General features: G+C 38.0%; 1 protein-coding gene across 1 annotated transcript in view; it reads left to right on the forward strand.

Moving 5' to 3' along the window:
* STX7 (syntaxin 7) overlaps positions 1-25,920 on the forward strand; it is a 31,305-nt gene extending 5,385 nt beyond the window's left edge. The window contains exons 2-10 of the mRNA XM_030946239.1: positions 1,014-1,154; positions 15,478-15,547; positions 17,084-17,174; positions 18,805-18,942; positions 19,598-19,650; positions 20,325-20,415; positions 21,054-21,126; positions 21,875-21,957; positions 24,511-25,920. Coding sequence (XP_030802099.1) covers positions 1,073-1,154; positions 15,478-15,547; positions 17,084-17,174; positions 18,805-18,942; positions 19,598-19,650; positions 20,325-20,415; positions 21,054-21,126; positions 21,875-21,957; positions 24,511-24,603 — 774 coding nt within the window. The 5' untranslated portion in view covers positions 1,014-1,072 and the 3' untranslated portion in view covers positions 24,604-25,920. The remainder of the gene's footprint in view (positions 1-1,013; positions 1,155-15,477; positions 15,548-17,083; positions 17,175-18,804; positions 18,943-19,597; positions 19,651-20,324; positions 20,416-21,053; positions 21,127-21,874; positions 21,958-24,510) is intronic.
* Positions 25,921-26,611: the final 691 nt, after the last annotated feature.

Here is a 26,611-nt window from a genome sequence, read left to right on the forward strand (position 1 = left end):
ATTTCCAACGTGGAAGGAAATATTTGGCAACAAGGACTGTTAATTATTTGTATTTAAAAAAAGGTTTTAAGGACTTGAGTTTGCAAATTGTAGCACAGCTGCTGTCATAGTTGACAAATCAGTTGGCCTTTTCATTTCTTTTCACACAGTAAATTTGCTTTATTTTTCTCTATACCTGAAACTGAGTTTTAGTAGTGTCTCTTAACCAGAAACTGATGGTCAAGGAGGAGAGGACAATGTTTGGAAGGCACATGGTTTGGATTGAACAGTGAAAATGCAAGAAAGTGGTGAAGTTAAAATGTTCAACCTGTGAAGGTGATGTGCAGCAGCGCACAGCCTTGATGAAATTGTGTTATTGTGTTGGATGTGTTGTGCTTGATTATTCTGCATTCTTACTGCAGAACAGATAAACCACCAGTTTTGATTTGCACAGGTATTGTAATTTAGGTCTTGTTAATTTTGATTTAGGATATGTGCGCATGAGCTTGTGCTGAAATTTTATTTGTATGGATGGAAAAACACCCCTAAAAATGTGTTTGAATACTCAAGTTGTTGAAAAATGAATTCATATTGATAAACATAGCAGCTGAAACAGGATAAAGTGCTAATTCATAGAAATTATGTGGCACTTTGTTAAACTAAAACTGAAGTTGATACAAATGATTGGTATTTGGAGGAAACTGGTTGCTGCCTTTTTTCTGAAGTTTTTTTCCATTGGTTACTCATGCTGGATTTTATTGGTGGGATGGGTGATATATGGTATGTTTGGCAGTTTCAGATTAAACATACAGTTTTTTTTACTGGAATGGTAAATGCAATGAAAATTACACTCTTTGATTACAGTGTGGGAAAAACATAAGAAGTTTGACAAAAGATAAGCTCTGAAGTACAGCACCTTCAGGGAGGGTAAACATTAGTATATGGAGTTTTCTTTAATCTTCTCTCATGTATTCTTTGAGAAGATGAAGACCTTTATAAACCAATGACCAAAACATAACTATTGTTTTCTGTAGGTAGAGACTGTCTGTCATTTTCCTGTTGTGGATGACCGTGACAGCAGATCTGCTCAGCCATGTCGTATGGACCAGGTTTTGGGGATCCTAATCAACTAGCCCAGCGCATAACTTCTAACATCCAGAAGATCACACAATGCTGTAAGTTACATTTGTGCATATTTTGTGTAAAATTTTAGTAATGGTAGTGGCCCCACTCGAGGTGAGTGTCTCAGATTCATTCATGGGTATTAACTCTGACTCTGCCTGCTCATTTGGTAGGTTTGTGGCACCCCACACAGTGTGACCATTCCTTCCTTCATGTGTATTGTTAGCAGTGATCTGCCATGGCAAGTACAGATAGTATCACTCTGTATTCACCAGTTTTGTCCTGGTAGTTGAAGGACACTTTAAGATGGTAGGTTGAGGTGTTTGCTGAGCAAGGATTGCATCAAGTATTCACTGAAGCTTGAATTTTTTAGCAGGGACAGAAATCTGTGGCCTTGCAGCTTCCTCTTGTCCCTTGTTTGTCTTAAATATGTAAATAAGATTCTGCAAGTTTTAAAATACTAGAGCTTAGTTTCATGCTACTTAGTATTTTTTAGCCACCTAACTGGGATATTCAAGGTAGAGGTTAATTAGGCTGCTGGGATTGTCAATCCTTTTTCCCTTTTCCACTGTTTTCCATTTTTTTAAAATGTGTGTATACAAAGCCAATACAACTTGATTCACAAATTGTGTAAAGTATATGGTTCATTAGAAGGGAAATAGTCATGAACATGTGGATAGTTTTGGTACGTGTGTTTTATGTTGTGCAGGATGCAGAGTGCATGCAGAAATTAGTATTTTAATGTTAAAACTTCGAATGAATTCTGGACAGTAAAGTATGTCAGTTTTTATTAAAATTTTGATCTTTGTTTTGAAGACAAATTCTAGAAGTTGGTATTTGTGGCACAGGTTAGTAGCACAGACTGGGTTTTTTCCTGTTTTTTCAGTTACATTTTCTATTTTCTTCCAGCAAGAATTTCTTAAGATCACAACAGGCAGGAACAAAAATTGCAATTTTGCCTTATTGAAAAGTTTATGTACTTCAGGGTGGTATTTCCACAACCTGAAGTTAACAAACCAGCTCTGTAAAAGTCCTCATGCTTTATTTCTTAAAATCTACTCAGTGAACTCATTCAGTCTGATGACTCCTAACTTGGGTCTTCCAGAGGCAGCTGTCCACCTGTGATGGACACTGAGGCTCCAAGATGTAAAAAAAAGGGTTTTCTGTCAGATGAAAACATAAAGTCAGTGACTGAAACTGGAGTATTATGAAAGTTGCTGAACATAATGAACTGTCTTGTGTCGGACTCAGTGATTCCTTAATCTCATCTTTCCCTTTCTGTCCCTTCTCTTCCTCCTTATGTGTCTCCTCCCCAAGGCATGCTAACAGCAAGCTGCCCATGCATAGATAGGAGATGTGCCAGAAGAGTTATCTGCAGTCCTGCTGTTTGTTTCTTGAAATTTAGATGTCTAAAGCCTGAGCAATAGATAGGTGCTACTGCCATGCCAAGACCCAAGTGCAAATGTCTCTTAGCCCCACTCCTGCATGGCTTCAGAAACAGGAGCTTTGCTCTGAAAACAGCAGCCAAAAACTTTTCTAGTCCTGGTAGGGACACAGCTGGATTCCATCCCTTGCTCTTGTGTAGATCTGACTGAATTGTAACCACTCAGTTACTCTTGCAGTCCGTAGATTTTTATGAGGGTCTGGATCCTATGTGTTTCCTGAATGGAGGTCTCTAAGGACTTATGGACTTTTCTAGCTTTTCTTTTTTTCCAGTGTGTGTAATATCCATGCAGCTTTCTATTGGGGTGTGTGAGTTGCAGGAACTTCCAGGTCAGATGGAAGAAACCTGCAAGCTTAGGCACCTATAGTGCTAGTGAGATGCTGAACATGTCTCTTAGACTGCAGTTTATCATCTTGTTAGGAAGGAAGGGGGAGAGACAGGAATCTTGACCCTAAATGCATGGGTTTCCATCTAAGCAGTTGACTTGGTTTTGCACTTCTGCCCAGAAACACTAAGCATTTGTGAGAGGCATCAACACATTTGAATTCTTCTTGGTAAACCTCGAGGTGTGTAGATGCTCTGGTTTTCAGAGTGAGATTAATAGAAGAAGTGAATTTCATTTCAGATCACCAGGCTATTTCAGGAGGTACCTCCAAAACTAGTTCACACTTCTGCTAACATGCAAACAAAGTGGGGATACTACTACAGAGATGGAGATGAGATACAGATTAGTTGAAAAGAAACTGGCCCTTTGAGCTACAAGCTGGCCCTTTAACTTGTTGGGGAAATACAGAACTTCCTATATTAGATAACATTGTGCAGCCACGATTTCATAATACACCAGAGTTTATAGGAATTAGCATGGGTGAGAAAACAATCTTTAACATGTCTTCAAGGTTGAATTATTACATCCTCACCTTCCAAGTAATAAAATTGATCTGCTTCAAGATAAAATACATATATTAATTACCTCACTCATAATGCATGGGCAGGATGCTGATGTTGTATTAATACTCTCATTTCTTTCCTACTTCATCTAGCCCACTGTTACTGATTGGCTAGGAAAGCTCCTCTCTATGCTGGTTTAACACACTGCTTCAATAATTGTATCAGTTGCAAGATAGTATTCTTTTTGGTTTGGGTTAATGGAAGGACCTACACTTGTGTTTGGTAACATCTTGGTTAGCCTTTTAACTTTGAAGAGCAGATTTTTTTATCTGTTGATGCAATCATGCCATTGATTGTTTTGTTGAAGGTGTGTTGAGGGCTATAAATTGCTTCTGCCTTGTACAAACCTTTGTTCAACTACTGCAGTAAATGCTATCTGTACTGGACTGTTTGAGTTTCTTTGGAGGACAAGGTGTTGGTGAGTCCTTTTTAGAGCCTTGAAGATTGACATTGAGTTAGCTAATGGGAAGTAGCATATGCTTCTGTGTGTACTGTGAGTTCTCTTACACCTGCCTGGTTTTGAGATCCCCAACCCCAGAGCATTCTGTGTATAGAAACTTCTCTCAGGGGTTCCATAAAGAAGGATGTGCTTTGTTTCACTTTTCCAGCATTTCTGCAGAAATAAATGCGTATAACATCACTTAACAATATCTAGAGAACAGTTGCTTTGTTCAGCCTGAAACTCACATGTTGTCAGTGACATCTCTGAGCTGAGATTTAGGGAACTAGTCCATGGGGTATTTCTCTATTACTTTTGTCACAACTGTTTCACTGAGAAGCTGGAGTTGCAAAACTTAAGGCTGCTCTTGACATCCAGAGAAAGTGGCGGGCCTCAGGCAGAAGAGAGAGACTTAGGCTCTCAGACCCACTCCTGGAGTTTTAGAATATCCATGTGACTCTCAGCAGTGCTCTGAAGTCTGGGGAGTCTGAATCACATGTGCTCAAATGAGCTGCAGTGTTGTTGCTGAACCTCGGTGAGGGCAGCAATGCCTGCAAGCCATGTCTCACTGGTTTGGTTTCGGGTCTGTGTTAACAGTGATGAGAAGCAGATCTGCAAACAGCTAAGGGAACTTCAGATTCAAATAATAAAGTCAAAGAAGTATATAATGAGCTAGACATGGATAGCTGCTAAATTTCTATCTTACTAGAAAACAACTGGTAGTTAAGGTTTAATGGTCTGTCTGGGTGCTAGCCTAAAGTAACTGTAATTCTCATTTCAGGCTTATATTATATCTGTTTATAAAATCTAGGTGACCTACATTTCATGTTTTAAAAGTCCAGTGCATTTAAAGGTGGTTGAGGTTTGTCCTTGAATATGAAGAACAAGAATAGGGAGGAGAAAATACGTGGAAGAATATATGTAGGATCTAAAGCTCCAACCTGTCTGGCCTTTGCAGACAGAGAACCTATTATCAAGGTGGTTTAATCAGTTTACTGAAGGAGCAGTTGTTCTAGAACTGGATTTCACAGGTAGTACACTCACCTATTTGTAAGCTTAATGGCAGTGCTATTAACTTGAGACAAATCTAAATGCCTCCCTTCAATATTTCCTTGAAATATTTCCTCTTGTCTACAGCAACTGGATAGACAAGGAATGAGTGTGATGCACAGATACAAGATGAGTTATCAAAATATATTTCTCTGTGACAAAACAAATTCTGCCTGCTTACAAAACTGTATTTCTACCAGGCATCTTCATTTACCCTACTGAGATATGCCTGGGAGGATGAGCACATGTGATTGTTTTTTTCCTTTTTCTTTTTCTTTTGTTTTCCCTCTCCCTCTCTTCTGGAAGGGCATACAATTGTATAAATCTGATCTTCCAACAAGTGGACAGATGAAAATAGATTAAATGAAACACACAAAAAGCCTAATTTAAAGACTTTAAAATATGTAATTTTCAGACTTCTCACAACTGAAGATGAGGGGGAGCAGTTCTTTGAAATCTGACCATTTTCTGCATTTTAAAGAACTGATTCTCTTTGTGTGGCTAAAACAGGGAAAGCATTTTATTTAAAAAGATGTTCCCAAGAGGGAGAAAAATGAGGGTTGCATTCCTCTACATGAACAACTTCATAGTTATAAATGTAGGAAGGATACAGTTAGAGGAGGTGACTCTTCTGCTCAGCTGGAAAGATTTGACTCATGTCTCTGACAGGAACAGTGCGAGAAGTAGCCAGCCATGCTTTTTCCTCCCCCCACATACAATAACTCTGCCATGTGTGGGGCACTGAGGAAGCAGGCTAGTATGCCTTTGTTTTGCTTTGTAGTTAATATTTTATTTGTAGCTACCAAATATGTTACTTGGAGCAGTCCCTGAAAAAAGCGAGAATGATGCAGGCTAGATATTTAACTATCAAGTCTCCACTGGCATCTTGAGCTGGGCTTTGGAGCTGCCCATTTAGAAGCAGTTTATAATGCTGCCTTTTGCTTGGGAACACAGAACAAAGCCTGATATTGGTAAAATATACCCAGTCTTTGGGTTTTAAAACACTTCTTTTAAAGCACTTTTTTTTGTTTGCAAACAGTAATCAAGCTAGAGAACCTACACTAACTGTAGTAATGGATTCATATTCCTTCCCTACCAAACCCTTCCTTCACTTCCCAACTCCTCCAGGTAGTGTCAGCCTTTTGTACAGAGTTGGTTGAGAAGCCAGTAAGAATGGCATAATCTAGCCTTGCTCAGTATTGGCATGGTAGGTCACTGATAAAGTATTTGACTTGTTCATTCACACTGAAGACCAGCCCAGCTCAAAAAACACATACTCTGCATGCTGCAAGGTAATAAAAATAAAATAAAAAAAATACATTTCAGTAGCCACAATCCACATATGGTTGGAGAGGGTCTGGCTGACTTTGAGAGATACTTTCTCATAGGGACTTCTGCTTTCTGCTGATGTCCTTTGCTGTTTGTTAATGCAGCACAAGTATCAATTTATATAGAGCACATTCCTGGAAGGTCAGCTTAAGCCAGCAGAGATCCCTCTGCCGTGTGATACCTGTCCTGTGACAGCAATTTGATTCAATTTCTTTTGCATCTCAAGTTTTGTATAAGCTACTATTCTCAGGGAATGTCATTAAGATGGGAGTTAAGTTAGATCAGTCATATGACTTCCTCTATAACTTTATCTGACTGTTGAAAATAATAAATATAGATTAAACCCTGAAAAATATTAACACTTTCAATGGATGCCTTTATGTTGTGGTTTAAGCCCAGTAGGTAGTTAAAATTTTCTGCTAAAAAGGCTAAACATTCATGAAAATCTCTATCTGTCACTATGTTTGAAACACCAGCAGGTTCGCATGATTACTCTTGGCTAAAGAAGAACACAGATGGGCACATGAAAAGTAAATGAGATCACTGAGGTGTTGAAATCACAGCCTGTATGAAAAGAAAATTCTGTTTTGTCTATATATAAAAAGTGTGGTTTTGTACAGGTGTGTTTCTAAAGAAAACAGCCTCCCAGTAGAGCTTGTTGAGGCTTCTAAAAGTGGTATTGTCAGAAATTTCCAATTAGCTGCAGTTAACCAGATTAAAATTTGTGGGAACATACCAGCTGAAACAATTTTTATATTATTGTTGCTGTTGTCCAGAAAGTTTCTTGGATAGAGAGTGAAGTTTCTATAAAACCTGGAAAAGGCTGTTTATTTAGGGATTTTAAGAACCATTATATCCTTCCACATTTCATTTTGTGGACTTCTTCCAAGGCTGAGGAATTGAGGAGAAAGTTAGCTAATTTGAGTCTTTCTAAATGCTTGTCTTTGCAATGAGGTGAAGTTAAGAAGCTTACAGTTCTTTTAGAAATAAATTATTTCTCAAAATAGAAGTAGAAAACTTCAGGCCTGAATCATTTCTGTGCCATTCTTAAAGGGTTTTTTCTATGTAAAATAGCATATACGTTTAAGAAAGCATGCCTCACAGATTTGTCTATGAATCTGGGATTTTTTTTCATATTTTTTTGTGTTTTGTCTTGTCTTTGTCTTATTTGGATGACATTGCACAAGAGGGGCAGGGACTTATTTATGCTAGCACCAGAATAGATTGAAAAAATTAGTGTTCCATGTATGCCCCAGCACAGTATATGCAGAAAAGGGAGACTTTTTCCTTGACTGACACTGTGTTGCATGACAATTATTATAAGTAGCAAGGTGGCCAGTGAAGACATCCACAATTTTACTGCAACTGTTGCTTTTGTTGATGGAGCAAGTATAAATGGACTCACCTTGACAAGATAACTTTTGCAAAACAGCCTGGACTTGCAGCAGAGGAGAAGGGATGTGGCCAGAGTTCTCATGCTTCTTCCTGTCTCTAGAGAGTTCTATTTCAGATCCCTCTAAGGTGCTTAAAATGCCTGTTGCAGCTCAGCTTTGTTGGATTTACCTCCATATGGACAGGAGATTGCATAGCAGCTTGATTATACAGTGAGCCCTCTATCAAATCTGCTATAAAACTGCTGTGCTGGGGGCTGGACACCTGTCAGGGCTTAGAATAAGCCCAGGTCAGTGATTGTGAGTAGCAGTTACTTGCTTGTGTTGACCAGTCTGTGGTGTGTTGTGTCTCCTTTCATGTCAGCTCCTGAGGTGGCTGCAGTAGTGACCTGGCCTCTTAAAAACTAGACTTCCTTCATGGAAGTGGGTTGGGTTATGGTGTTTGTGCAGTTACTGTTTACTGAGGAACTATGCTTTATTTTCATAATTTAATAAGCTACTGGTATTCTTTAGAGAAATGCTCAAACTTCTGGTTTCAGAAAGTTACCAGGGACACTTTAGGATAAGAATATAAAGGGATTTGTTTAATGACTTCACCTTGCCTGAGCTATAATAATTGATTGCATGATCAGTTATTGTGCACTTTAACAATGTGTGTTTAGTATGTTCTACGCCCACATTAGAAGAACAGCCAATACTTCAATCCCCCCACTTCACTCAGTCCTTGAAAGACCATTATAGATGGGAGTACACTAGAATGAAATAATTACAACAGCACTGAAAGAAAATGAGGGCAGATCCTGAACTTCAGGCATTGTTGCTCGTGTTCCTGGTCACTCTGGGGCATGATTCTATTTAGAAATGCCAGAAGTTGTAACAAAATATAAAGAAAAGGTTACAAGACTGGATGTTTTCCCACTAGTCCAAGCATACTAAGTCTTTAGTCTTTAGAACTCAGGGGACAATCTTCAGGCCCATCCTCATTTTATTTTCTCCTTCCCGCACATGCATAATTTGCTGTTTTTCTGTGCTGATGCACTCTCTTGTTTTGGAATAATCAGTATTACATACTGAGTTAGACAGAATAAAGCAAATTAAACTTTAAACCAAATTACTGAAGTTTTTGGATGTTTGATTTCAATTAGGTGAGTTCCTGGAGGTGCTTTTTGGTGTAAATTGGTCTCTTTTGACTGGTGTCCTGGATTTGATTCCTTTGAGAAACTGTCACTCCTGTTTAAAGTAGGGCTAGCAAGACAGCATTGTGGCATTGTGATTTATGTAAAATTTGAGGGAGTGAACTGGATTAATATCTTTAAAGAGGGTCTTACACAGAACACTTACATCTGATGAAGATATTGCAACTAAGTCAGAATCACTGAGTCATATAAAGGCTTGGGTTGGAAGGGACCTTAGAGATATCTAGTTTCAACTCCCAGCCATGTGCAGGGATGCCACGCACTATATCATATTGCTCAAAGCCCCATCCAACTTGGATGTGAAGATTTCCAGAGATGGTGCATCCATAGCATCCATTGCTTCTCTGGGCAACCTCTTCCAGTCCCTCATCACCCTCACAGTAGAGAATTTTTTTCCTAAACCTGTTCTCTTTCAGACTGAAGCCAGTCCTCCTTGTCCAATCACTAGGTGCCCTTGTAAAATGTGTCTCTCTTAATTTTCCTTGATGTAGGAATGTTTTCTGCAGCATCTCTTCATCTTTAGTCAAGTATCCTCAGCTGAAGTGCAGAAAGAAAACACATCAAATTGGATTTGAATAAATTGAGGAAGTTTGTTGTCCCCAGGCAAAAGCAGTTTGAACTCGTGTAATTTTAACAAATAATTCTGTTGTTCCAATAACCTGCTCTGAAGGGACTCAGAAGTTTATTGAATTCCACACAAATTAATCTGTAACTGGATGTGCTGTTTGTTGACTCACTTGTTCAGCTGGGAAGAAGTAGGAGATTTCTTCATAGTTACCGAGCCGGTCGCAGCGCGTGTGAGGTATTTGACAAAGCATTTCTGCAAGGTGACTGTGCTGGTCCTGCTTATTTGCCTTATGAAGCCATAGTTGGAGCATAAGGTTCACATGGAGCAAATAAAATGTTGCATTTTGTGTACACAAAAGAACACTTTGCCGGTTCTGTTTATTCTCCTTGGGCTCAGGAATAAGGAAAATTACTGAAAAGCAATGTCTTTAAATACCTGTTGCTGTTTTAGCCCTGTGAACCTCAGACAGTTACTAAAATCCTGTCTGTCACTCTTTAAGTATAGGATGGTGACATAGGTGGAACCATTACAATTAACATTCAGGAGGAGCTGTTCTGCTCCTTCTTCCTGTGAGGTCCCAATCCTTGCTGTTTTGTCAGGCAGGTTTCATTGTGCTTGCCCTTCCTGCTTGTCTGGTTCTTGTTCTCTGCAGTGCCTCAGTGTTTGTTGCTCAGTGTTGCTGTTGGTGTTTCTTCCATGCACACCCAGTGAGTGCCACATTTTCTGTGGAAGCATTAGACCATAGCTTTATGAAACTGGGCAATGTGGTGGATCTGGCTGAAGGAAGCTGAAGGAAACAGCTGCTGGATGGCTATAAAGGAGTTTTGTGCGATCCAAGTAAGAAGTGAAGTTACTGCAGTGGAGTAATAAGCAGCACTCATTAAACATATTTGCCCTCAGTTTCATGCTTCTATATTGAGGTATATTTTTTAGAACTCTCCGTATTATGTTGTTGATACATGTCTTTCTTCAACTCATAAAGCTGCAACAAGCTTGGTCATGGCCACTTGGGGTTTTAAAGTTTGGTTTTCCAAATGTGAAATAGAAGAGAGTTTAAGGTAGGAAGACAGCTGATTGTGGGTAGCTTGAGAAAGCTTCTCTCCTGTAGCTGGAGTTGCTGGTAAACATTGCAAAGTAAGACCATCCTCAGTTTTCCTTTGTCTAATGCTGTAGATGAACATCAGTAAGAGTCTTGGACACTTCTCAGCTGTGCCAGAGAAGGTAGGTGACCTCCACTCTGTTCTTCATTTCCATTCTCTTAGTTGATCCATTGCCTTTCAAACACTAGGGTTTTATTGAAGGATTTGGGTGGGGATTTTTTTGCCTTTTCTACTGAAGCAATGCTGTGGTGTTACACCTTGTACAGTGATTACTAATTCACAGTTTGGAATTAAGATTATTTGCACCCACAATATTAGAGTAAAGAAGTTGTTTGCATTTTGGTCTTCATTGCAATAATTTATTTGTGCCTGTATTTTAATTTTAAAATTTCCTATGCCACCTTTTAAATGTTCTGATTTCAAGGACCGGAACCATCAGTTATGTCAACATGGATTTACTTGCAGTAATGAAACAGCCTTGCAAATCTGTCTGAAAAACAAGACAAGATGAGGAGAAAGAAGAGAAGCTTTCTTCTTTGCTTGCCAGCCTAAAGCAATGGTAGTTGTGTGATCCAATACATGAAGCATGGTTTTATTTATGAAAAAATTTTTATGTATTACAGATCAGTCAGGAACATGTTTCTCAAGTACTCCTACCTGTTCAACATTGTAAATATTTCCACTCCAACTATCTCTACTTCCATGACTCTTGTAGAGAAAAGGAAGTCTTTTATATCAGACTACTACTTTCCTTTTTATGTTCTCCTTAACTAGAGGAAGAGCCTTGCACTGACTAGAAATGGAACCACTGTTTGGCTTAGTAAAAATAAACATGAGCTGACTCCTGAATAATTTTCTCTGTAGGAATTCAGCTTAGGTCTTAATTGTTTCTCTGGCTCATCATTAACCATGTCTGACCTGTTTCTGAGCATGTGACCAGCCTTAGAGAAGCTGAGTAGCTTTTATCAGCTAGTAGTTGTGTATTGTGACATCTAGATCAGGAATGCTGCAAAGACAAATGAAAGTCTTCTTAATGTTATGGTATTGCTTCTTTTTAAGACAAGACTAATTTTCAGGTGAAAAAAATGGGATTCCTTTGCATGCAAGACAGCAGTTTCTTGGGAAAAAATGCATTTTGCTTGCATGCTGTCATGTACCCTACTTCCTGCTCTGCTCAGTTTCCAAAGTGGACTTGCTTTCTTATTTGCCAGCCCACAGCTGGCAAGGTGCTTGTCCTGCCAATGCAGTGTGAGCCGTGGCAGAGCTGTTGATTTCCATTCTATGCAAACATCTACCCGGATGAGCAGCGTGAAGTGGCTGCAGGAGTTTGCAGGCTGTTGCCATGCGCTGGTGACTTTGGTAAAGAGCGCCTGCGTGCACACATGGTATGTGCCCTTGTGCAGCTCCTGAGCAAAGTCCAGCAGCCACCTATGCGTGCCAAGGAGCCTAAGTGCTCACGTGAGCCAGTGTCTGACTTTGCACTGAAATGAATTAAAATCATGCACAAGATCCAGTCAGTCTCCGTGGCAGGATTGGTAATGTCCAGGAGAGGAGGGACCTTAGATTATTCCTGTCTTTTGGAACTCTCTGGGATGTTTGAAGAATTGGGAAATTGGAGAAGGGAAAGCCATAAAGAGTAAAGCAGCCTAGGAACCTGTCAAAGCTGTGCTGTGATTTTGGGTCCCTGATTGTTACCATTATGTTTGCAGTGCAGTGCTAGGGCTTTGTGAGCTAGGCCTAAGCCTTTGGCTCTCTGGGACACTTGAGCGTTACTGATGGACTGAGGGGACCTGAGCAGATGCTGTGATCTGCCAGCCTGAGCTCCCTACACAGGGCTGAAAACCTGGCTAAATGAAGGAAGGAAGCAGTACCCTTATAAATACATCAGCAGTGAAATCAGGAATTTAGGAACTTCAGTTTTCCAAAGAGTAATCCCAGGTTTTCAGCAGTTTCGCTCTCAATTGCCTGCTTGGTTCTTCTCCCTGCTTGTTTCACACATGGAGCAATGGCAGGAACAAGCAGAGGTATTTCTGCAGTCTAACCTTTAGTAGGAGACACTAAGGCTACCTGCTTTTCCCTTGAGGAAAGGAAAAGATATTGTCCTGTGATCTAAGGAGTTGCAAAGCTAGTTCTTTCTTTTAATCAATTTCTGTGAGACCTGTGTGAGCATGTGAGGGAAGAAGACCCTTTCCCTCTGTGATCCCCAGGGTAATACCTTTAATCACGTTAAAAAATTTTGTTCATGAAGCTATCACTATAAACTGAATGTCTATATTTTAGGTGGCTTTGTGATTATATCTATAATATTAGATCAAATATTTGAACGAGAAGTAGCTACAGTGAGAAATCAGTAAAAACAAGCCAAACCAAAAGAGTTAGAAGACTATAAAGAATGTATTTTTTAGTCTGTATACATGCCAGCATATTTATATTAATACAAAGGAGTACAAAGACTGGATTTCTTTAACTCATCAATCTATAGGTAAATACTGTAAATCAAGATTTCAGGAAAGTCACTTTCTCCACTTCCTTTGTTATGCTGGCCCTACCAACTTGTTTTTGGCTTTTTTATGAAGCATCTTCCAGAGTGCTGCTGAAGGCTATTGGCCAAAATTTACTTTTTCTGCTTTTTTTTTTCTATTTATTTACTCAAATAGGCATTTTCATTTTCCTATGAAAATATTTTTTGCTATACTTCCTATAAACAATAATTATTTTTTTCAATAATACCCATTACTTTAAAAGGTTAAAGTGGAAACTACTGAATTATAGAAAGCATAGAAAATGCTTCCTATAATAATAAAGTCCTTGGGATTTTTTTTCTAATTTTCCCCTTTGTGATTTGAAGTCCTATTAGAAATTTACTATTTTTACGCATACTTACAGACTTCATGGTAAAATGTGTTTTAATTTTATGCTAAATTTTTGAATCACAAGACCTAAACTGCCACGAACTCTGCCTTTGGAATTGTATATCTGACCAATTTTGCAGTGCTGACTTTTAATTTTCTCTCAATTATCTACTTGTGCTCAGCTTTAGAAGTAGCATGAATATGCAGTTAGCTTGGAATGCAAATATTTTAAGTGTAGGCCATGTTTCGGGGAATTCTTATTTAGAACAACACGAGCCTGCGTTTTCTTCACTTGCAGTTAAATAATGCACCTCTAGGTGGCGGTAGGACACACCGAGACTTCTCTGTTTCGGTTTCCTTCTTACTCTCCCTTTTCAAAGTACATACGAGTAACCGAGCTCCTCGGCTCTGGAGTCAGAAGGGAGAGCGCCTTGGAGCAAATACAGGATAACTAGTGTTCAATTTTCTAGATACTAAAACTCTATGTTCTTGAAGATAACACCAGCCAGTTATATTTTTGTTTGTTTTAAAACAATGCATTACACTGGCCATTAAAAAAGAAGCTTAATTACCCCGAGCTCGTGTTAATCAGTGTTTGTGAGCAGCTGCAGCTGCCTAGAAGTGCGGGCAGGCGGACACTGCCTTGCCCAGCAGGTAGGGGGCAGGGAAGGGCTGGTCCTTAGTAGCCAAAATCAAAAATCTTCGCTCTTGTTTTGCTGTTTTTCAGCTCAGTTAAAAAACAAGCCGCACGAAACCCATCTTACAGTGCTATTCCGCACAGAAATTCTGTTAGTAGTTTATGCCATTTAGTTATCTCAAAAACACTTGCCTGAAGTATTTGATTTTTTTACCTCATGTAAATCTAACTTTCCTGTTTTGTTGTATTCATTACGTGGGTGTGCACACAAAGTATTTGCTATAGCAGTTGTCCGCATTGGGATGTTTTGTAAAACAGTGCAGATAATCCAGTATCAACTATACAACATTCACTGGGGATTCACTGGAGATTTGTTATGAAGCAAAGATCAGAATTAATATTAATAATAAAAATGCTTTAAGGAATTGCAGTTTTATCTAACTGGTTAACATAACTCAGCTTATTTTCTTACCTGTAGTTCTGTTTCCAACAGATAACTTCTACAGTACATAGAAAAGTACTCTCTTTTTTAATATGTTTTTCTTCCTTATGTAGGGTTGTCACTTACTGCATTTTTAACTGTGTTCAGGGAAAAAAAATAGATAGTGAGCTAAGGAAGTGAGGATCCCACATAATATCATACCATATCTGTCTGTGTGGTACACCAGTCTGCTGGGGCGGGGGGCACAGAAATGCAGGGAAACTATAAGTTTTGCAGTGTGAAAAATTACCTATCCTTTAAGTTTCTGTCCATTTTTCTCCTTGCTTTCTCATAAGTCAGTAAAATATATTAGGCTGAAAATAAGGCTCAGACATTATGTCACTTCTTACAGTTCAAAACTAATAGGTTTAAAATCACTGGCAGTTTTGTATCCCAGACTTAAAAATATAAGATTCTTAAAATTTCAATTTAAACCTGGACACACCAGTTTTATTTCCTTTTTAATGTACTGTTAACCCATGAATGCTTTATTGCTGTTTCTTCATTGGTGCATGGATTCTGAAATGTTTGTGTAAGATAATGTTATAGAAGTCTTCCACATGGTTTTCCAAAATGATATATATAAAATAAACCAGAATAAGAATGGTACTGTTTATTTAAAAAATATAATAAAACCCCTGATTTAGACTTACTATAATGAAATCATTGACTAATCTTTAAATTGCCTGTTTCTACCTAAAGATTTTAATACATTCCTATCCTTCATAAGAAACCTCAGGTTTTGTCTTTGACATGGCAAATATCACTCAATAGTTGTTTTGGGACTTACAAATGGAATCTTTGTAGTAGGTTGAAAAACTCCTGCATATCCATTTCTGTCAATTTATTTATATGGCTTTAGAATTGTCAAGCAAAAATGCATTAAACTGAATAACAATTGTCTCTGCCCCATTCAAATTTTTCTTCCTCTTTACAAACAGCTGCTGAAATACAAAGAATACTCCATCAGCTTGGAACACCACAGGACACGCCTGAATTGAGGCAACAGCTGTGAGTACTTCACATCATAACACTTCATTTCATTGCATTGTAAACAATCTCCTCTTAGGTGATGAGGTGGGTTTCTTTTAGGCAGTGCTTGATTTCCCTGAGAAAGGTGAGCATAGAGAAAGATTTGAAACTTAGATGTTGAGATGTGCTTTATAAAGTAGGGTAGACTGTAAACTCGAATCTGCTGATTTGCCCATGCACATTGCCTGCAGTACCAGTGCATCTATAAAACCTGTGCTGTTTGTTAACAAAGTGGCACTAATAGAAAGCAGTATCACTCTCAAAAACATACCCCCACACCCCTCCACTCCAGTCAATGCTTCCAATCTGCTTGTAGAAGTGTCACAATGTAATGAATATATTGGGATGGGCTTTTTGTGAGGTGGAATACTGGGAGAGGAAGGGGAATATAATTTTTAGTGATGAAAGCTACAGTAAGGGGTGACATTATAGAATAAATACCTACCAGAAATAGTAACATAACAGAAGTGAAATCAGACTCCAAGGCAGATGCTCTGCTGGAGTTCAGTCACCTAAAGGTGGACTTTCTCTAGCATGCCTCTAGGAGAGACTGCAGCTGTTCTCTGCTTTTCTGCATGGTGTAATGAACCAGTATGATTTTTTCATTAAACTTCTTTACCACGTTAATCTCAGCATCACAAATGCTTGTAAGCAACATGTACACATCCTGGCATTTTTTGTGTGTTTCATGCTTTGTGTGGCCATTGACTAGTAGGAGGAGGTGTGTGTTGGACCAAAGTTGTGATGTTCATTTTGGTGAACAGCGAAATTTCTTCATAACAGCCTGAGTTTAGGGCCCATAACATTAGCCAGTTACAATCCACAGGGGATATTCTACTGGAGACTGAGAATAGGTGAAGAGCAACATACATACACAGTTGATGCAATAACCCAACAATATCTAAGCATAAATTCACACCTAAACAGCGCAGAAACTGTTGTTAAGGACATGCTTCAGACCCTTATTGGAATAATTTATGTATATATGTAAACTTGCTTGAGTTTTTATTGGTCTTTCACTTGTCTGAATATTTGGCCTTTCCAAGAGTTACTTGATTATTTTAAATATTGATGTGGATGTCTTGATAATAGCTTTCCAGATAACCCTTTTTATATAGACTGAGTGGGGAAGATACCAAAGCAGGTAAAGAATTTGAGTTGCTTCAGAACAAAATAAAAGTGAATATTGCTAAAGGATTGTGTGATAAAATCGGAAGTATATTTATGTATTCATAATGACTACAAATGTATTACTGCACATGAATAAAATAGAGGAAACCTAAGGGCAAAAAAAAAAGTGAGTAATTATTAATTATGTTGTCACACTGCAGAATACACCTTCTTCAACACCTGTCTTGCCTGGAATCCATGATTTCATGCCTTTACAGCAAACAACAGAATAAAGATGGCCTTGTGTGCTTCAGAGAAGGTTTTAGTACTGATGTTTTTTTGAGAATCAGTGAAATTAGCAAAGTAACCTGATGGTCTCTAATAAAAATTTGCATTTGGTTTTAGGCAACAGAAGCAGCAATACACCAACCAACTTGCCAAAGAAACTGACAAATACATTAAAGAGTTTGGATCTTTGCCTGCAACAAGTGAACAGGTATAAAACTAAAAAGCATGGCTTGTTTGACTATGTTGGCTCATGTAAAGTATTTGAGCCACTTAATTTCTTTATTCCTGTTTTCAAAGCACTGTTTCGTTAGTTAGTCAACATATTTGCACAATGCGGGAACACACTAAAATGTAAGAATATTTTGTTGCCATCCAGACTTGTCCCAAACTTGTTTTTATGTATCAGGAACGAAGTAGTGTGACTGAAGTAGTGGGAATCAAGGCGATGTTCTGTGCCTTTCTGCTTTTTCAGGTAGCTGGACACTTTGTAATCCATTGCAGCAATGCTGTGTCTGACTCTGCCAGCACTCTGACTGCTTCCAGAGTCAAGGAATTGTGTGCCAAAACACTGTTCACTCACTGTCTGAATAATTTGATTATCACAGTATGTCTGTTCTGCATCATTCAGATCAGCATATGCTATGTCTTGTCACAGGCTTTTCCTTTCTCAAGAGGACTAGACAGGAGCTGTTACTAAATCAATCTTCTTTCTGAGGTGTGTGTAAAATCTTTCAGTCAGAAATATGTGAAGTGGCTGTTGTGGTTAGCACACTCCTGTCTGCCCTCCTGTGGTTTCTTATCCTAGCAAAATCTGTCACTTAAATAAGGGAAGAACAACAGGATCCTAGAAAACATGGATTCAGATTATTGTCACTTAAACAACTAGCCTGGTCTGCGGGTAGTTAGTAAGGAGCCTTTGGAAAAGTGAATGGTCTTGAAACACTGAGTTCAAATGGCAGGCTTTGATCCATGTGTGCTCATCCTGTCAAGCTGTAAACTTCTAACAGCAGTGTTAGAACTTGATCTTGGTATATAACCTCTAGTTCAGGCAAAGTATCTTTAGTTTGTTGGGTTTTTTCTGTTTGCTTATCTGGAGTTGAAAAGTTCACAGTGAAATGTTTTACAGGTTAATTTTACCCTTTTATCAAAGCTATTTCTTAATGAAATGCATAAATAACAGATTCATGAATGGCAAATGACAACCTTTCAGAAAATTGTAAGGGTTGATGAATGCATATATTTAGGAAAATATGGTGGAGGCTCTCCTGAGTGCCCAATATTCCCCTTCCCCTCACTACATCTTGAAAAAAAAAACAAACCTGAAAGGATAGGACAAGTATTTCTGGATCTGTTTTAAAGGATTTAAGGGAGTATGTGAACCCACTGCTGGATTCAGTTCAATATGTATTTCCAGCATTTATGTAAAATACATATTAAGTGCTCTGTTCTTTCTTTTATGCACCCTTCCTCCCCTCTATATTCAGTCACCTCTGCATATTTTAGCATTCCTGGTGTCAAAATATTTCACAACAAAGCAGAACATTTTACAATCAGTGGATAGTAAGGAAGGTAGAAGCTTTCTTATCACTGCTCATTTACAGTTGTTAAATGAAAATAAATACATTGATTTCTTCTTTAAATACCTTAATTTGTGTGGTTATGTTATCCTAGAAGGAAAGAAAGCTTGTCCATGGAATTGCAAATGGTTTTGTTGACAGCCTTCCCTTACACCAGTTTAGAAGGAAGGATATATATGCCTTGGTATTTAGCAGACTGGAAATAGTAAAGCCTTGAAAAGCCTGAGCTCATTTGACTTGGTAAAACTTTTTCTCCTACAGCGTCAAAGAAAAATACAGAAAGACCGTCTTGTGGGAGAGTTCACCACAGCACTAACAAATTTCCAAAGACTCCAAAGGCAAGCTGCTGAGAAGGAAAAAGACTTTGTAGCCAGAGTAAGAGCCAGCTCAAGGGTGTCTGTAAGTATCAGAAAATGTGCCACTATATTCTTTACATTGGTGTTAGTGGTGTTCTGTGTCAGATTTGCCTCCACGGTGGTACTTAGCTTATAGCTGAGTCTACATGCTGCAGAACATGTGCTATATGATTTCATAGTAAAGGCTGCATTAAGTTGTAATACCCTCCCTGGACAACTGTTACTTTTTCCTTTCCTTTGTCACACAGAGGAATGAACTGCCCCTGTGTTCATGCTGTAATCTTGCAAAAGCAACTTCTAGTAGATTTTTAAATGCTTTTGCTCTACCTGTACATATCAACAGATTTTTTCTTTTGGGGAAGAATGAATTGCCAGATTTCAGTGGAGTATTAAGGTGGAGAAGTGCTGAATAGCCTCAGATTTTCCTTGTCAGTATATCAATTTTGCCTTTTCACTCTGTGCCAATACACATTCTATACTTGTAAGTTGTAGCAGGCAGTTAGTGAGCTGAATGCTTTTCCTCATATTTCAGCCTTATGCATGCATAAAGCAAAATCAGGATGAGAGAGAACATGTTGAATCATGTTTCAGTTTGACTTACCAGAAACCTCCCACTATTGACTCCTTATAGAAATGCTGCCAGTGCTCTTTTCAGGGGTATAATGTTTTATTTATATTTTTAAACACTGATCATGTAGGGTGGGGCTCCAGAAGATAACTACAAAGAAGGAACACTTGTCTCTTGGGACAGGTAGGTTGAATCACTTAATATGCCTTATCCTAGCTCAGAATAATGAACGGCCTGCAGGGAAGCAAGCTGGCCATGATTTTTTTTGGTGTTTAGCATAAAGAAGATACTTTGATGGCATACATGGGGAGAAAAAGAAGCAGTTCACATAATGTCCCTCCTTTTATCCTGATGCTTCAGCTGCAGACGTGTCCTTAAGCTCCCCTAAGCTGCATTTGGGTTCTCTGGGGCCCAAATTTAGGGAACAAGACTCCAAATTGAATAAAGTAAAACTTTTGTGATAAGGGCCCAGTGTTTACTGGGAACTCCCATTACTTCCATATTCTTTAAGAACTGTTTCTTAGTCTCAAATTCTTTTTTGTTACTCAGATAGATGTAAACTCTGCAGTTACTCTGATAATTTAGAAGGAACTTTGACCTTGTATTCATACTTAGAATTTCCAGTCAGTCCCCTGCTCTGTGCAGCACTGCTCCAGCAGCTCTGCTACACCACAGCTGTGATGGTTATACCATTTCTGTTAGCCAGGCACAGACAAGGGTAAAACCACACATTTTATTGACTGATAATGTAAAATGTGCTATGTACCTAACTGTAGTTTTATCCTTCTGAATAATTTCTCATTGTGTTTGTTCAATTCTGCATGGGTTTCGGTTTTGGGGTTTTTTTTGTGTGATAGTCAACCACAAACACAAGTGCAAGATGAAGAAATTACAGAAGATGACCTCCGTCTTATTGAGGAGAGGGAATCTTCCATTAGGCAGCTTGAAGTAAGTACAAGTGGTTTTACAGCAGAACATGTTTTTGATGTTCCAAAGAAATAGCATTTTTAAAAGTGCATGAACATTGATTGGTGGCATGAATCTTGAGTAGTTTGGATTTGTCTGTGGGTGTGGTTTTTCCCTTCAAACTGCAAATATTACCTTTAGATGTGAAATGTACATTTGAAATCTACTATATGAAAGCCATGTTTTGATATACTGTGTTTAACTTCAGTGGTTCTGCTGTGGAATAAGAGTGCTTATGTGATTGCAAGAAAAGATACATACAATTTTTTTCCAATATGGTCATAAAACAGAACTGTTTTAAACAGTGAACATAAATGTAGCAAAATTATACCTCTTGTCACACGTCTTTCCAATGTGTTGTTCATCGTGTTCATTTTTAAGTGGACTTTTTTGAACATTTCATTCTATTTCATTGAAACTCTTGTAAGTAAGGGCTTCATGAACTTGGTCTCAAAGTACGAGAAAAACTTTTAAAATAAGCACATTAAGGATTTTTTTTTCATCCTGTAGTATAAGGAGTCATGGATGCACATCCTGGAGGAGAAAGAACAGTATTTCTATCTAAATAATGTGCATAGATGCTTAAATGTGTGATGTACATTAATGATTTCATTTTGCAGGCTGATATTATGGACATCAATGAAATTTTCAAAGATCTAGGAATGATGATTCATGAACAAGGTGATGTAATAGGTAAGTCCAATTCAAATATTACCTGAAATTTTTTTATTCACTTTCTCTGGCGAGCTGCAGTGTAGAACTTCCTTTTGCTTGAAAAATTCCTTTAATGACACTATCAACGCTAAGGCAAATCAGATAGAACCTAATAATGGGTAGACTGGCTGAGATGACTGGGAATACAGTAAGAAAGAGTGCTTAAAATCTAGTTTAAAGCATGTAATTTTTCATGTGTATAAAATATCTCTAAAGTAGTTTTTAGAACTGTTTGTACATAAAATTGGAAAAAATACAATCTGTGTCAATATGATAGAACACCAAACTAGAATCATGCCTCTTGGGTATTGTTTGGTCCATCGCCTCTGTTTCATAAACCTTAGGACTTCTTTTAATCTGAGCAGAGAGTAGTCAGTAGCAAGTTGGAGGACAAGTAAAAGGTAATTTAAAAATGAAAAAAAAAGGTAGAAATACTGAAAAACTTCTGCCTTGGTTGGTATCGAAGTTTTAGCCTTGCATGCAGAACAGGAGAGCTGTTGCCTGACATGAATTCAGCCAATTATTGCCTGGGCAGTTCTGGAGTGAGCTCAGGCATAAGTGTAGGATGGATCAAGCTTTCATAATAGAAGGTACACTGATGAATACTGATGAAGACAACAGCATTTTGGGGTAGCTGTTTGTATGCTCTCAAGTGTATTTCAGCATTCCAAACCTTTGTCTGGGTTATGACTTAACAAAATTTGCAATCTTTCTTTTCAAAACAAAGACAGCATAGAAGCCAATGTGGAAAGTGCAGATGTACATGTGCAGCAAGCAAACCAGCAGCTGTCAAGAGCAGCGAACTACCAGGTAACACCAGTTGTGTGAAAATGTCCTCCAGTAGTCCTGACTTACACTTTCTTATGCACTTCAGATTTTGCCTAGCAAGTTGCCTTAAGTTTGGAGACTTAAAGGTTTATGTTAGACTACAATGGTATTTCTAGGTCAATATAAAATAAGTCAGTGACTTCTGAAAGCTTTGGGCTTCCTGTAAGGCTGTTTCCAGCCAGACTGTTTCAGTATTTTCTGAGATTCTATGAGAGTGCCTGGAGTTACACCTTTACTTAAAACAAACAAACAAAAATCCCAAAACCAACAAAAAAACCTTACACAAACAGACTCCTACTTTTATAATTCAAAAAGTTAAAGGTTCCTGTATATGGGAGAGCAAGCCTTTGGAGATCACTGGAGGAGTAGAGAAGATAGGCAGGAAAATCTTCTGAAAATGTGGCCAGTTATTACCAATTTTTGCTGTCTAAAATCTCCCTGAAGCTGTATATATCCAGCTTTTTTTACTTGCTACTTTGATGCTAAAAACATATTTTAAACTGTCAAACTTTTTTGAAAAGACCTTCAATAACTTTAAATGCCATTTCTTTGAAACATTTTTGGAACTTAATAGAAATAATCGTATTAGTAATTAATCTTCCCCTTTAAGTTAGAATTAGTCCTTAGACTTCTTTTTAAAAAAATCCTCTTATACGTGTTAGTAGTAGCTAGAGCAGTAAATGAGTGACAGAATGTCTGAAAGACTGCCTGCTGATTTCAGAAGTAGGAGAGGGGATGCATCCTTGAACTGTATTCTCAGTGGGACTTATTGTCACATTAAGTATGTTTGATGACTCCTATTTTGATACTTTAAAAATTCAGGAAAAAAATCATAGCAGCCAAAAATTTCAGTGGAAGGTATAAGTTTCCTGGTTGAAATTTAAAATTAAAAGCTTCATGATTTATTTTGAGGAGGAAAGGATCTTCTGATCTCAAAGGAAGGTTATCAATACTTGACAAGCTTCTGTTCAGTGGGTCTTGCAAGAGGCACCAAACACTGCAGAGTTGCTCTATGTTTGGATGAAAGGACTGTGTAGTTTGCTTTGGATCTGCTTTCCTTTCCTTGAAAACTTATCCTTGTTCCAAGGTGCTGAAAAATTTCAGCAACTGCTGTATCTGGCCTGACCCTCTCAAGGAAGTGTTAGAGGCCCAGGTATGCTGGGAGGGACAAGGCTGTTGATACTCCTACAGCTCCTTTTTGTGGTTAGGTGAGCTCTGTATCATCCATCTGCCCTGTGGAGTGCATTCACACAGCAGAGCAATATGGGCAAAGCCAGGCTGCTTCAGCACTTGTGGAAAGGATGATCAGTTGTATGTTGAAATTAAGTTTGCCATGCCTTGCTAAGTAGTATTACAGGGGAAATGTTTGACTTCAGTGAATTTCTGGTAAGAGGGGGGTCAGCCACATGCAGAAGGAAGAGATTGTGAGTGTAAGGAGATGATAATGGACAGAAGAGGAAGGTACTCCAGCAAGCTGATTGAGTTCTAGCAAATAAAACAATGACATGAAGAAATCTTAGCCTGATGGTGGGAGAAGTGGCAATGAGACAATAAAACTAGAAGAAGAGAATTGTTATGAAATGTGGTGGTCTGGCTATTACTGGTCAGAGAACTGACAGCTTCTATGAAGAACTGACACAGATGTTCTTCAGAGAGAAAAAATTAAAAAGCCCCAAAACATCAAAACCACCCAGGCAGAAGAACTTTTGCCAAGTACAGCACGGACTGTCTTTACTTCTGGGACTATGGCCTAGAATCCCAAGATCTGAGTTGTTATTCCTTGGCTATTAGCAAGAGTCTGAGAAACCCATTTGGTAATTTTCTTCTATCCTCTGAAGGAAACCTTCAGATTCTATACCCTTCAGGTAAAGGATGAAAGACTGCTGCTGCTATTGAGTGCTTTGGTATCTCAAGTTGTAGACCTGTATGGGAAATGTGAAAGTTTTCAACATGCTCATAGCTTGGACTTTATTTTAATGACATGTATTTAAGTGGTTCTCTAGTCATGTCTCTTTCGTTTGTGGTATTTTTTTTTTTTGTTTTCTTTGGGAGCAAGTTCTACCTAAAAAACTTGGCAAAAACACCTTTAAAATAACTGTGAATGGATACATAGCAGCCCAAAATTTTAATCTGTTGTTCCTTTCTGTATATACACTAATAGTCTTTTTTTTTCTAGCAGACCATTTCTACTTTCTCTGTTGTGCAACTGATTGTCCATTTTCCTCTCTATGCTGTCACCTCATGTTACTTGCCCCGGAGTTCTGATTACATCCATTCATTACATTACTGTGTTTTCTTTAATTAATTTATTATGTGTACCAGAAAATACCACTGAAATAATTCTGTTGAATAATATAGCCATAAAGTAATGTAGATAGGTTTTTTTTCCTTAAACATCTTTAGATGTCTTGATTGTCTTTATATGTAAGGACACAATTTAGTTAGAATGCGCAAGTAGTAGGACCATAAAAGCATCTGAATAGTTTTCTGATGTGGTACAGTTTTCAATCAACTTTGTTTTTTCTCTTTTGCCAGCAAAGATCTCGAAAGAAGATGTGCATACTCATTATTATACTTGCTGTTGGAGCATTGCTTGTTGGAGTCATCATATGGTTAATTGCAAGATAAGTCTCTGGAGAAAGCTTTGTGATTTGTATTTAAATTAGGAAATTCATAGTCATGGTTTGCTCATTGTGAAGCTGAGTAAAATAGTGGTTCTGTACTTCATCACACTTTTTTTATAAGACTTTTTGTTTTAAACTCAGAAATAATGTTCTCAGTACTGCCATCAGTATAGCTGCCTGGCCTCTCAGATGTGGGTGCTGTCATACCAGGAAAATAACAATCAAGATCATAAACTGTTCCGTTAACTTAAGCAAGAAACATCTTAAGGTTTAGGGGGCTAATCAAAGTAATGATAACTTGTGTTGACAGGGTGGGTAATTATCTTTTGGGGTATTGCTAAATATTGCTGCCAAAACAAACTCCTGAATTGTTGCTTGAGGCAACAAATTCACATCTCAGAATTTATTTTTAAGTTAGAAATATTTCTTCTCTCTTTCCCTTCCATCACATTCACCTACCCATTTGATATGGGTGGTTCAAACATAAAACATAGGTTGCTGAAGTTGATGTGATCTCTCTTTTATACCTGAAGCCTGTGAATTAAGCCTTCAGTTTGCTTGAAATCTTTTAAATGTTCCATTTATCTCTATATCTGGCATCAAGTATGGTTATGTCTGGAAGCCTCCTGCAAAGGTAGGGAGGTTGAATGATGTAGTTATGTGAATTTTTTGTTCCAGTCCTTGCATTAAGAAATACTGTGTTTTATTGCACACGTCTGGTATCTTTGCATCTGAAGTGTGCATGAGTGAATTTGGTTATACGAAAATATGCTCTAGTCTGTGACTTCATAGACTTACTGGGAAGAATAGAAATTCTCAACTTCCTAGCTGCACTTGAATGTCACTGTTCTGAAACTGCTGTGATTTAGTTTCCATGAACAGGTGCAAAGTTGTATGCGATGTCTATCACACAGCTTAAGAAAAGAAGATTACAAATTCAATTCCAAGTTCAACACTGGTATTTGAAATTAAGTTAAATCAGTTGAACTGACTGAAAGCATTTAAAAAGTTTGATGCTTATAGCCTTTAAAATGACCTTTTTTCCTTTTGTGCCATTTTGTACTAATATATTAAAAATGTAAAACCACTTTTTTGCCAATTAATCTATTTGCCTTTTTACTTAATCTTGATTAACTAATCTGAAAAGTGTACAGATAAAAAAGTCACTTAATCTGTATTTTATAAAGTTCTTCCATAGCAGAATGATAGAGAATACACTGTGTACATGGTGAGCTATGAAATATTATTTGGGAAGAATCTAACTGTAAGCATAAATGAATTGTAACCATGCAATCAAAATAAAGGTCTTTTAAAGAGTGCACTTTTCTACTAGTTGCTTTTTTTTTCAGAATCCATCTTTAAAAGTACAGCTGTTGTCTTTGCCTTTATGTGAATAATTGAAACTTCTCTGAAGAACTCCAGAGAATTTTAGCTCAGCTGGTGAGGTGGCCCCAGGAAATCTCTCTTCCTGTACTGTACTTCACATTGTTAATGAAAATACTTCTGGATCTTGCATTCCCAGCTAGTGATGCTAATGCTCTGGGATTTTTGGTTTCAGACTACACTAGTCTAAACTAGAACAGCAGTCAACATTTAACCGGGTAGCTTTCTTACCAATGAATTGTCTAAAACTGACTTTGGAAATTTCCTGGCTTTACTGTTTAACAAACTCTTTGTGCTACTGCAAACATGCACAGAAGGATGACCTAATCCTATTTGCCCTGGAGAATCTTTTCCCTGTTGCAATATGTCATATCTGTCTCTGTCAGTGACTGATTTCATTGACATGCTGAGGAATGAAAAGAGCTCTTTGGCAGCAGAACTTCACCTCTGACTCCTGACAGATCAGAAATTCTGTCTATGGTTGCTACTCATTACATTGCATTTGTTCTTGTTTGTTTTTCTATTAGGAGGATTCTCTACTAAAATGCATAGCACCTTGAAGAATATTGTTCTTAGGAAGAGATGGTATATTTACCATCTTGTTTGATTGTTTACCTTGTGAAGGGGTG

Source organism: Camarhynchus parvulus, chromosome 3 (assembly GCF_901933205.1).
Source record: "Camarhynchus parvulus chromosome 3, STF_HiC, whole genome shotgun sequence".
Taxonomy (NCBI): Eukaryota; Metazoa; Chordata; class Aves; order Passeriformes; family Thraupidae; genus Camarhynchus; species Camarhynchus parvulus.